At 37.2% G+C, this 13,164-nt stretch overlaps 1 protein-coding gene across 1 annotated transcript; it reads right to left on the reverse strand.

Annotated features, from left to right (window-relative positions):
• Positions 1–1,189: 1,189 nt before the first annotated feature.
• Positions 1,190–12,393, reverse strand: OLR1 (oxidized low density lipoprotein receptor 1). The gene is made up of 6 exons (XM_039222326.1): positions 12,245–12,393; positions 9,617–9,718; positions 7,636–7,881; positions 3,883–4,022; positions 3,461–3,576; positions 1,190–2,990 (listed from the first exon to the last, which is right to left on the reverse strand). Exons 1-6 carry the CDS (start codon positions 12,318–12,320, stop codon positions 2,846–2,848), a joined length of 825 nt encoding a protein of 274 aa, XP_039078257.1. The 5' UTR covers positions 12,321–12,393; the 3' UTR covers positions 1,190–2,845.
• Between the last annotated feature and the right edge of the window lie 771 nt (positions 12,394–13,164).

Here is a 13,164-nt window from a genome sequence, read left to right on the forward strand (position 1 = left end):
GAATGATTTTTTCCAAGATCAGGAACAAAATAAGGACCCTCCTTCTCACCACTTTCATTCAGTGTTGTACTAGAGGGTCTAGTCCATGAAATCTAGCAAGGGGAAGAAATAAAAGCATCTAGAAAGGTAAAAATAAAAGTGTTTTCATTTGCAGATGACATGATTATCTATGTAAAAATCCAATGGAATCCACAAACAAACTTATGAGAAAAAATAAATGTTTCCAGGTCAGGATTTAAGATTAATATAAAAAAGTTTATTATAATTCTTTATACTAGCAAAAGACATTTGGAAATAAAAATTACAGATGATAATAATACCACTTCTAGTAGCATCAAAAATATGAAATATATGATGACAATCTAAGAAAATATGTGAAACATCTGTACAGAGAAAATTACAAAGCATTGCTTAGAGAAATTAAAGAACACATAGACAAATGGAGAGGTATCCCTTGTTTATGATTCAAACAAACAAGTATTTTTAAAATTTCAATTTCCCTTAAGTGTATCTAATAGATTCAATGTGATCCCATTCAATATTTCAACAGGGCTTGTTTGTTTTTAGAAATTGACAAGCCAATTCAAAAGTTAACATGGAAATACAAAGACATACATTAGCCAAAACAACATTGAAAAAGAACAACATTGAAGGACAACCACTACAAGTTTTCAAGAAACTGCAATATTCATGGTGGTGGTATAAAAATATAGAAGTAGGTCAAGGGAACATAATAGAGAGCCAGAAATAGGCCCACGCATCTATGGGTAACTGTGGACAAAAGTGCAAAGGCAATGTAGTGAAGAAAGAATAATCTTTTCAACAAATGTTGCTAAAACAAGTGAATATCCATATGCAATATGAAAAATAAGACAGAGAGAGAAAGCGCTTTAATACATGACTCACAAATTAACTCAAGATAAATTACAGATTTGCGTGTAAAATCAGAAATTATAAAATGTCTAGAGGAAAACATAGCAGAAAGTTTTGTGACCTTGAATTTGGCAACAAGTTCTTAGAAACAGCAGTAGAAACATGAAAATGGACAAAGTTTAAAATGTCCTGCTTTTCCAGAGACTTAAAAGCCATAAACTGAAAAAAAAACGTATCATCAAAATGATATCTGATAAAAGATTTTTACTTGGCATAGACAATGGGCTCAGTAAAAAAACAAACAACTCAAAACTTCTTGGAAGCGTTGTACGGTGCTTTATCAAAGAAAATATGTAGAGCGTAAATAGGCGCCATTAGTAAATAAAAAGATCTCAAGATGAATTTTCATTTAGGAAATGCAAATTAAACCAGAGTAATATACCACCATATACCTATCAGAATGGTTGAAGTTTAAGGACGGACCATACCAAGTGTTAGCAAGGATGACTTGGAATTGGAACATTCATACACTGCTGGTGGGAATATCAAATGGTACAAATTTGGAAAAAAGTTTGGCCATTTCTCAAATAGCTGAACATACACCTACTGAATGTCCCTGACATTAAACTGCTAAGCATTTACTCAAGAAAAGAGAAATGCTATGTACCTAGAAAGACTTGTGCACAAATGTTCATAGCACCTTATTTTGTGATAGACAAATACTGAAAACAATGCAAAGGTCATCAACAGGTAATTTATCCACAAATTGGGGCGTATACTCATACAAGGGAATAACACTGAATATTTTAGATGGGTGAAAAACTGATATAAGCAGCAAGACAGATGAATCTCAAAATGATTATACTCGGTGAAAGAAGTTGGACCCAAACTAAAAACCCAAGGGGCATACTGTGTAACTCCATTCACATAAAATGCTACAAAATACAACCTGAAAGGAGATTGGTCATTCTCTGAGGAGAAGGCGTTAGGGAAGGGAAAGATAAATTTGAGGGGGAAATGAGAATGTTCACTTTCTTAATTGTGGTAATGATTTCAAGGGAACGTGCTTACATTTATGAAAACTTAACTATTGTGTAATTTAAATATGTTCCGTTTGTTTTATGCTGATTAAACCTCTATAAACCTGCTACCCAAAGAAAATGTAGCTTGTCTTTCTGGGAATAATACAGTTTTTCTTTTTAGATTATGTGCAACATTATTAATCTAAGAGATTATTTTCTCTTAGATTATGTGCAACAAAATGGAAAGGCTTCTCTTAAAGTAGAAGAACCTAGGAAGGGAGGTGGCCAGGGAGTAGAAACACTGAAAATAGATCATTCTGTTTGTAATTACCTCCTGGGACATCCCAATCGCCCCAGAATGTGATATTATGGGGGGGGGGGTGTGTGTGTGCGCGCGCGCACGTGCATTAAGTTGTGGAGTGTGGAGACAGATCGCAATTTAAAAGACCAAGAAGTGGTAGCTTTTAACATGAAGAACACAAGTTCTTTGATTCCATTATGGACTTTCCCCTTTTCTGTTTCATCACCAGCTCTGTTCCCCTGCAGATTTCCCCATTTTTGCCATCTGCTCGCAGTGGGTCAAGTTCTCCATTTTCTGTCTTCGATGTGGTTTAGGAGGCTAAGGGGCAGACGGCACTGAGGTAGAGGATTGAGTACAGGGGCTCCAAGGTTTGAAGAGGAGTAAAACTTTAAAATATAAAAAAGGGGAGAAGGTTTGAAGGCTGACAGGGAGACGGGACAAGGTGAAAAATAACAGAGAACGAGACATCAAATCAAAATTTTGGATATCTCCAGCCAGGCATCTGCAGACGAGTCTCTGCTGAGGAGTTCTGCAGTCAGCTAATAAGAGGCAGTTCTCAGGGTTCTCTGGGTTTGCACCTAAATGATAAAGTACAACTTCAATTCCAGACGAGAATTCTCTTTCTCCTTTTCTTCCAGAGCCTTCAAATTCACTGTGCTCTCACTAGATTCGCCTTCTTCTGACATATAGTGAACGCAGTTAAAATGCAGTTGTCAGCAAAAACCGCTCCCCTATGTATATATGCGCAAGTGCCTGAGGGATACATCTGGGAAAGGGACCCTTGGAACCGAAACCTGCAGATGGCGAAGAAAAGAAAAAAAAAAAAAAAGATTTACTGCCACCTTGTGATCATAAATTTAACCTTGTCTTTTTTCCTTAAATTCATTTGAGAGAGACAGCGACGAGCGAGCAAACACAGTGTGGGGGGGTGGGGGGGAGAACCCCAAACAGGCTCTGCACTGTCAGCACAGAACCCAATGTGGGGCTTGAACTCACCACCTCAGTGGAGATCAAGAGCCCGATGTTTAACAAACTGAGCCACCCAGCTGTCTTAACCTTGCCTTAAAGCTTCAAATCAGCAGTAAATGTGGGAAGGAAAACTCAAAAGAAGGTCTGAATGACTAAATGGGCAAGTCTCTGTCTGACAGAGGTGGGGAAGGAGATGTTCAGAAATTCTCAAAATTTCTCCCTAGCAAGAGGAGGACATTGTACGGAATGCTAAAGCAACTTCACGAACAGGTTCAGCAAAGAATAGGAAACTTACAAGTGGGGCATCAAAGGAGAGCCATCCTCCCAGACCCACGAGCTGCTGGGCTGCCTCAGAGACAAGCCTATCCAGAACGGGAAACTGGAATGGGCACTGGCTTGCTGGATGAATTCCTGTGGGGAGTAATGTTGATCTAAATTGATAATAAAGTCAGTGTAGGCTTTTTAGACTAGACTCACAAAACAATAGAACCAAAAGAGATCTTTGACATCCTTTCTGTAGTTTCCCAGAAACGTTTACTGAAGCCTAAGATACTATGTAACCTCTTTATCCAAGGTCATGTGCATATTTAGTGGTCAGATGAGGCTTGAAAATAAGTATTCTGATACTCAAACAAGTGCTCCTCCCCTAAGGGTGTAAATCAGGTTTATTTTCCTATAAGCCAATACTCCAGTTCAATATACAACATAAAGACTCACCAGATCATCTGTGTTATTAATTTTCAGCATCTGGGCGTCCAAAGACAAGCAATAGTTCTGACTTTTTTCCCAATTAAATGGGCCAGAGGAGTATAGGTAACAGTTTTCTTCATGCCAGAGCCAGTCTTGGGGACAAGGACCTAGGAATATAAGCATATCTAGTCAGTGAGTGATGCCTGAGTGAAAATATTTCTACAATTCTTCAATCAATTCTTCCCTCAGGACTGTCACATGTATATCATCTCTTGTTTTTCTTTTTCTTTTTAAAGTTTACTTATTTATTTTGAGAGAGAGAAAGAGAGGGAAGGGGAGGCAGAGAGAGACAGAGACAGAGACAGAGAGAATCCCAAGCAGGCTTTGTACTGTCAGCACAGAGCCTGACACTGGGCTCAAACTCACAAACTGCAAGATCATGATCTGAGCAGAAACCAAGAGTCAGATGCTCAACCAACTGAGCTACCCAGGTGCACTACCTATTATCTCTTCTTAATTAGAATTATATCTAGAGTCTGCAAATACCTCAATAGACTCATAGTCTTTATTTTTTTTTTAAATATCCTGATGTTAGTAAACTAAATAAAAAACAAGACTGTTGAAAAGCAAAATTGAGGGGTGCCTGGGTGGCTCAGCTGGTTAAGCGTCCGACTTCAGCTCAGGTCATGATCTCGTGGTTCCTGGGTTCGAGCCCCACGTTGGGCTCTGTGCTGACAGCTCAGAGCCTGGAGCCTATTTCAGATTCTGTGCCTCCCTCTCTCTCTGACCCTCCCCTGCTCACGCTGTCTCTCTCTCTCAGAAATAAAAAAAAAACATTTAAAAAAAAAAAGAAAGAAAAGCAAAATTGAGCTGACATGTAGTTGTAGAATCTGATCTAGTTTTTAAAGTTATATTTGGAATAATGGAAGTAAAAGGCTGGGAAATGGATACATAATAGCAATTCTGCTATTAAAAAGATATACCCGGGCACCTCGCTGGCTCACTCAGTGGAAGGAATAACTCCTGATCTCGGAGTTGTGGGTTTGAACCCCACCTTGAGTATAGAGATTATTTAGATATAACATCTTTTTTTAAAAAAAGATATGCTTCTGTATTTTTAAAACTTTGGTTTTTCAAATTCAGGCTTAAATACTACACTTACTGGGAGCACCTGGGTGACATCAGTCGGTTAAGCACATGACTGATTTTGGCTCAGGTCATGATCTTACAGACATGATTTCACCTTCATGAAATTGAGCCGCAAGTCGGGCTCCATGCTGAGCATGGAGTCTGTGTGGGATTCTTTCTTTCCATCTCTCTCTTCCCCTCCCCCAACTCTCTCACATGGCGTGCACACATGCTCTCCCTCTCTCTCAAAATAAATAAATAAACACTGAAAGAATTACTGAGTTTCCTGTTTCTAGACATGTGTTGTTCAACACATAGACATATGTGGTATTCAAACTACCTGTATTTCTTTTAATTTAATTTGTTTAAGTAAATCCTAACCCCAAGGTTGGGGCTTCAGTTCACAGCTCCAAGATCAAGAGTCACCTGCTCCACTGCCCAAGCCAGCCAGGCTCCCCTCATTTAATTAAAAAAAAATTTTTTTTATTTAAAAAAAACAATATCACCATGTGCCTAAAACTGTTGGCAGTTCTTTGCACATATTAACTCATTGAACCCTCACGACAACATGGTAAGATAAGTTTCATTCATTTTCTTCATTTGGCACATAATGTGAACCTTGACAGCCTAGCACTAGAAAAACCAAGTGTTGAATCATTCGTTGCCCTACATCTCAAACTTCTGGGTCTGAATCAATTGAAGAAATATTTCATGGTGCCCTTCAAGACATTTTGATACAGAATCTAGGAGTAAATGTGGAAACTGCCATTTTTTTTTTTACAAGCTACTGGAGTGACAATGTGGTGCACAAAAGGTTGACAGCCACCATGAATTTCCGGGCTGAATGTGAAGACCGTTGCTCTAAAAACCCTTCATTTTTCTAGCTGGATGAATCCCAGCAAACCATGTTCAGTAACTTCTCAGAGTCCCTCTCTCTTCATATGTACCCTGTGGACCACAGACTTGTTAGTAAGAAAGATTTACCTTTTCTCAAACTTGAGAAAATGGGCTTAATTTTTGCACAAGGCATTTTACTGTTAATGTTTTTGAGAATCTTCTCAAAGCCGCTTGATGAAAAGCCGTACTTTATTTGCTATCTCTGCTAATTGGCCTTGACCTGACGCTGTCAAGAAATGGTATGTTTTATCTGGGATATCTATCACGTGAAAAACAGATTACTTATTATTTTTGATTGGTTGTCCATGCCTGGAATCTCTGGGAGATGATTCTGGATGGTTGTGAGGTAGATCTAATTTCATACAACTGATTTAAAAAATGCTTTTACAGTCTCACCTGGGGAATAAATCATTGGTTGGTATGTGGCTATGTCTGCTTATATAAATATTCCTGTCCTTGATATATTAGTCTTCTTCCTTTATACCTTCTTAGAGGTGATGTATTCTTTCATTTCCTCAGTAGTTTGCTCTTTAGTAAAGGGATAAGGGGTGTCTGGTAGCTTAGTTGGTTAAGTGTCTGACTCTTCAGCTCAGGTCATGATCTCAGGGTTTGTGGGTTCGAGCCCCGCATCCGGCTCTGTGCTGGCAGTGCAGAGCCTGCTTGGGTTTCTGTCTCCCTCTCTCTCTCTCTCTGTCCCTCCCCTGATTGCTCTCTATCTCTCTCTCAAATAAAAATAAACTTTAAAAAATTACTTAAAAAATAAAAGATGAAATAATATGTTTGACACTTGCTAAAGATCAATTTATCTAAAAATCGCTCTTCTTCTGGAAATTTAAATAACCTTATAAATACTGAAGGGATTTATTAACTTCAAAACTTTATAAAAAGCTATGTAGTATTGTTATTATTATTTACCTTATCTGGCTATCAATTTTTTTCATCCCTTAAAATAAAGAGATCTGTGTGTATTTGTGAACTGTTATTATATAATCCTTACTCAAATAAATTATGTCGTTGAGATCAATTGAGGTGTAGAGCAAGAAACTGGAGAAATCTCTGTTTATTGGTGGTAGTTAGTTACTAATGCTGAGAATAGAGCACTCATTCATATACCTTCAAGGAAGCAATGAACCTCTGAAAGTAACGCCATCTCATATTTGTTAAATCTCTCTATGATGAAAAGCATATCCCTGATTTAATTACATGTTATAGAAAGACTAAATGACACAGATACCTCTGTAATATCATCAGAATTCACATCATCATCCCCTTCTTATAGATGCTACTATTTCCACCTGCCTCTCCTCGATACTGACATTGAATCAATTCTTCTCAGATAAACTGACTTCCTGGGCCCTTCATATTTTGTTCTTATCTAAAGTATCTACTCAACATTTCCAAGTCAGCCTACCTCCACTTATTTAATTTAAGCAGATGTTGAATACTTTAAGAAAAAGTGTTATAGAATAAAGTTAATGTAGAGCTACCCAGGGACAAAGGAGACTCTGCAGGGAAAGAAATCAATGATTAAGATATCTTGGAATGGAAAGAAGTAATCTGTGGCAAAAGGTAAGGGTAGGAGAATTCTTCCAGTAAAATCTCAAAACTAGAATTTTAAAAATTGAGAAGAGGTTGGGGTGCCTGGGTGTCTCAATTGGTTGAGCACTTGACTTCCGCTCCGGCCATGATTTCACGGGTTCATGAGTTTGAGCCCCACAATGGGCTCATGGTTGGGGGCTCTTCACCCCGCCGTACCTGAAAAGTTTGTTGCTTTCCTCAGAGCTTCTTGGAGATTCAGGTTCTGGCGATGAAGTTCCATCTGTTTTTTTGATTTTTCATCCAGCTTCTGGGTAAGGTTTTTGATCATTTCCTTGAGTTCCTTTTCTGACTCCTGGGAAGCTTTTTGTGCTTGCTGCTGTGCTAAAATCTGTCCCTCCAGTATAATTTCCTGGTGAGTAAGGTTCGCTTGATGTTGCTTTAGGAGATCAGACGCCTGTGATACTAAATCATAGCTGAAATAAGAACTCCATTACCAATCCCCAGAAAAAATCCCTTTAACTGGATTTTGAGGAAATCAAAGAATCAAATCAACTTGTCTATTTTGACAATAGATGAACTGCTGGAGAATGACCCATATTTGCTCAGAAATTATAGATTTAAAAGTTATTTGATATTTCTGCAGTATTTTTGTTCTAAATATCAGGAACTGTTAAACAAACACATTTTTCTAAATATCAGGAACTGTTAAACTGTTTAAACAAACACTTTTGATTAAAAAAAAACAGCACAAAATAGGATTTTACTTATTATTGATAGTTATAGACAAGTTTAAAAGCAATCATAAGATAAGTAGTATATCAATTACTAAAATACAGACCATCTAAAATAGGTGCCGACCAGACTCAGTGACTATTAAGAGCAGTGTCATTAGTGATTTGCTCTATTTGTTTCTTTATTCTTCTGCTAACTCTCTCCCCTTCTGAATTTCCTAATTTTATTTAAAAACTGTGACAGCTTTTTTTTTTTTTTGAGACACAGAATTATTTTAAGTTGCTATGTCATAACAGTTTCAAACATTTTTGTTTCTTAGGAATTTTTTTTCTGCCACAGCACATTTTAGGAAAGATGGGGATGACATGTTTGTGAAATCTAACAGGCAACTAATATTAAGAGTCAAATGTCTCAGTTCTAGAAGTGTGATGGTTTAGTACAAAACAGACCATTGGCTTGAAGGCCATATCAGACTCTGTTGTGAAGTGATTCTTCCCACAGGAAGATTCATCCAATCACCACCCCTGAGTCAAGGGCTCTTCTTCTAGTCATTAGGGAAGGTCTTAAGCGTTAACAGATTAAAAAAATAAATATTCTATGGTCTTAACCAACAACTGAGAAGCAAATAGCACCTCAAAGGCCTTAATCATCTAGATTCTAGATAGATGAAACAACCCAGAACTACAACTTAAATACACAGGCAGAATAGGTGGGTGGTCTGCACCACTTTCATTCTTTCTTGGGCTTTCTCATGCTTCTTACCACTTCTCTTCCCGCCAACATCGTCTTTTCTGAATGACCATATTATACATTTGAATTACATTTATTTTAAATGTTTCACTTATTAAGAAGGTGTTTCTGATTCTTAAATTTGTTTTTCATTTTTTAAGCTTATTTGTTTTTGAGAGAGAGAGAGAGACAGACAGAGAGAGAATCCCAAGCAGGCTCCATGCCTTCAGCGCAAAATCCGACGCAGAGCTCAAACTCGGGAACCGACCATGAGATCACGACCTGAGCTGAAATGGGGGCAGATGCTTAACTGACTGAGCCACCGAGGGGCCCCTCTGAATCTTAACTTTATATTGGTAATTAATCATCTCTATTAAAGCTCAATGTGAACTCTATGATGTTTCTATTCCTTTTGGATCTCTTAGGGGATCTTGTGGCTTAGTAGCTTCAAATTATTTTTTTCCTCATCATTCCAGTATTTAAACAGACTTTATCCATGAAGTTATCAAAACAAAACAAAACAAAACAAAAACCTACCATTCATAATCTTCACTCCGTGTCCCAGTCAATTTGAGGGATAAGAACAATATACTTATTCATCTTCCCACTCATTCTAAAACGTTTGCCTAAAATGCATCTAAATCAAGGATGTTTGCAATTGTTATCAAACCAATTAATAAACCATGTTTGCAAGTTCTCACTTTGTCTTCCATTATTCCCCCGTTCTAGTACTTACGTCGCATTATCAGCACTATAAGAGTCACCAGTAATCCCAAGCAAAGGATCCCTAGAATCGCAGCAGCAAGGCACCAGCACCGAGAAGAAAGAAAATGAAGACCTAGAATGATAAAGGATAGAATCAGAAGGACATAACAGATGGAAGCAAGTCATCAAACAATTCTTTGGAAACTGTCTGTACCTGGTACTTTGCATTTCTTACCTCTAGTTCTCCCAAGGGCTCTGCAAATAATTCATTATCCATATTTACAGATGACAAAATAGAGACAGAGAATTTAAGTAATTTACCCATGGTCACACGATTGACACAGTTTAAGAACCAGGATTCAATACCAGGTATGTGACGGTAGGTATCTGATTCTCTAAAGCTTGTACTTATTCACTCTGCCTGCAATGACTCTCCAAGAAATGCTCAGTCCATCTTGGTTAGATCAACTTTATATTTTTAATATAGACCATGTGTATGCATGTACACACACACACACACACACACACCTCCCATACAGTGTGTTTTATAAGTAGCATACCATAAAAGAATGTCAGATACCAAGCAAATAAGCTTTAGTCAGTTAATCAACAGATTGCCTCAAAGAATTGCTTTTGTGCTTTCAATTTTTATTCTACTAAAATTACATCTTGGAACTGAGGTTGTTGACCAAATGAAACTAGGAATGAGACTTCAATACTACTGTGATTCATATTAATGTTCCTATACTCACACCAGCCATGGCCCCATAGTTACAAGAGGAATGTTCACCATTATTATAGAAACAAATAAATCATGTAGCTCACAGGCATATGGATACCTAATTATGTGTTCCACCACTACAAAAGCACAGATATTTTGGTTCAGCAGGAAAATATCTCATGTAATCCATCTGGACCTCTCACCCTGTACAATAAACAAATAAGGCACTGGTCATATTTTCCTTTATTTGTGGCTAACAAAACTCAAAGTTTCAGTGAATTGTGTAAGATCACACTGATGTTAAGATCCAAACATAGGTCTTTAATCTGTCAGTAGCTATGCAGCTTAGAACACTGCACCACAAAATTTCCAGTGTGGATGTGTAACAATCCAAATCAATCAATGGTCAAATATATTCACAGAGTTCTTGTTATGCCCAAAGCACTTCTATTAGACTTTAAAGATGAGACAGCCCAGATAGAAATTTTAACAGGAAGAAATAAAGTTCATTCACTGATTCAAACGTTGTTTAGCTCCTGGGGTATATGTGGAAAGGTAGCAGAGAAGCAGAAGATAGTTGTGTCTCTTGCAAATAATTGCCTAATCCTAGCTTGGGGGTAGATATCTGTGTAAATCTTTCAACCAATATTTCTCTCTGGTCAGTATTCATTCTATACTATAGGAGAACAAAAATATCTATCACTCTGGGAGATGAAACTCCTGAATTTTTAGAAGAAAACCACAGGATCCACACCTGTGTAGGGAAGGCACATGCTCCCATTTTCTTCAGGCCACCCTTTGTCCCATTTCCTTGGTAGGTAGAGACCATTAACCCAATCTCTGCTCCCATTAGTGATTTTCTGATCAGAAAGCAATTGACTTCTTTGCAGGAGGTGATTGATCTAATCAGATTCTGAGAAAAGATTTAGCTTAATAATTGTAGTAAAACTCAGGCACTCAATATTTACTACATGAAGAATGAATGAATGAATGACTTTTGTTGACTTTGTAGGGCTACCTATAAATGGCAGTGCTGTTTTCATACCAAGTTAAGTTCATCAACTCAAATGTTCAATCATTCCATATTCATACTTCTTATCTCTGTTGAGGGAAATTTCTATCTTGTTTATGGAAATATGACCTGGAATGTCATTATCCAAATTCCTGTCAACACTTGTAGGACTTCCCCTATTTGTATTTTTTTCCTTTCTCTCAGAATCAGTATAAGGTAAAGGGCAATTTATTCAGACTGTCTGTGGAATTGGCATTATGAATTAATTTACATTTAATGAGTTTAACTTACTGTATATATCAAAAAATTATAATTTTCAAAGCAGTAGTACACAAGAAGACATGACTTATGCTAAACTATACTGAATATCATTTAATCTGCTTTGGATAATTCATAAAACTATATCCAGTTTTTGCAATGCCTCAAGAAAACTTACTATAAAATTATCATTGTATATACTGGGTGAATTCAACATCTCCTTAACTTTCTGATGGATTGGATTCTTGATAAAGGGAAAGTTGCGATACAATTCTAGTTCTACCACTTACCAGCTGCATAAAAATGAATGGTTTTGTTAATTCTCCTGATCCTCAATCAGTCTTTCGTAAAAGGGGAATTATCATAGTCCTAATTTCAAGGTGTAAGGATTCAGAGAAGTAACGCACATAAAGAGAATATCAGAGAACATAGCCCTTGATAAATGTTCCATACAAGTGTCTACTACATCATCATTCATACCAAGTTAGTTCATTCACATCATCATCCTCATTGCATCTGAATTTTTTTCTTTTAAGTAAGTGTTACTAATTCTACACTGTGTTTTCCATACTCTGGTGTTTTAGCTTTCTAATCCTATATTCAGTTAATTTACATTTGGAGCTAATCCTGGAATTCTGTCCCTGTGCCCATTCACCCACCCCTAGTACCTTTGCCTTTCTCTCCATTTGGCTTCTGGTCAGGTTGATCCTTCATGGTCTTACTCTTAAGGTCATCAAATGTCATTTCCAAATTCGTTCCAAGAATGAGAGAGTGAAGTAGTCACGGACTTCTCCATAAAGTAAGAATTTGTGAGCTGCTGCTGGAGGGTTTAAATAGTTACTGCTATCTAATTGAAGAATGACTCAATCATCGGTAGGAGGAAGAAGAGGCTTTGCTTCATACTGGAAAGTTGGCTGACGCAAATTCTTGGTTTATATCTATTGCAGGTGGGGAAAGTGGTGATTCTCCTAAGTATTTCAGGAGTTTTCTCTAGGTAATTTATGAAAGGGAAAACTGTATTTTCTGTGAGCATTAGAGAAGAGGCATTTGTCTTCACTCTTCAGATAAGGAAACTGAAACTCAAGAGAATAAATCATACTAAATTTGTGGAAGACTGTGCCTTTGAGCCAGATTACTTAATTCCAGTGTCTATATCTGTTTATTTCACCGTAGCAGACTTGCTCTATATTGTGTCTTTCATAAGTCTCACAGTTTTCTTTTTAATTCTGACTATTTAAATCAGCAATAGATTAGAAATTTTTGAGTTAATCATATATCATTCATCTCCAGCCATGATGACCATGAAAATTTTAGAACTTAATTAGAAGTACTATTTCATAATATGGCAGTGTAACATCACAGCAGAGAGAACTTTGTAGCCAGAGGAAGCTCATTTCAAATCTTTCCTTTGCTAGTCCCTTGATCTATAATCTTGGGGAATTACTTAACACTCTGAACCTATGTTGTTGTTTTTTTAATTGCCTTTTTTTTATTTTTTAAAATGTTTATTAATTTTTGTGCGTGTGAAGAAGAGAGAGAGGCAGAACATGAGCTGAGGAGGGGCAGAGAGAGAGGGAGACACAGAATC

The sequence above is a fragment of the Hyaena hyaena genome, unplaced genomic scaffold, assembly GCF_003009895.1.
Source record: "Hyaena hyaena isolate Hyena2069 unplaced genomic scaffold, ASM300989v1 scaffold_1107, whole genome shotgun sequence".
Taxonomy (NCBI): domain Eukaryota; kingdom Metazoa; phylum Chordata; class Mammalia; order Carnivora; family Hyaenidae; genus Hyaena; species Hyaena hyaena.

What these genes read in the sequence shown, in the direction of transcription:
- OLR1 (XM_039222326.1), bottom strand. Translation starts at nt 12,320, where the DNA reads ATGACATTTGATGACCTTAAGAGTAAGACCATGAAGGATCAACCTGAC. An exon ending in AAATGGAGAGAAAGGCAAAG is followed by an intron (nt 9,719 to 12,244) that starts GTACTAGGGGTG and finishes TTATCATTCTAG; the next exon opens with GTCTTCATTTTCTTTCTTCT. An exon ending in TCTCCTTTGATGCCCCACTT is followed by an intron (nt 2,991 to 3,460) that starts GTAAGTTTCCTA and finishes CGCCATCTGCAG; the next exon opens with GTTTCGGTTCCAAGGGTCCC.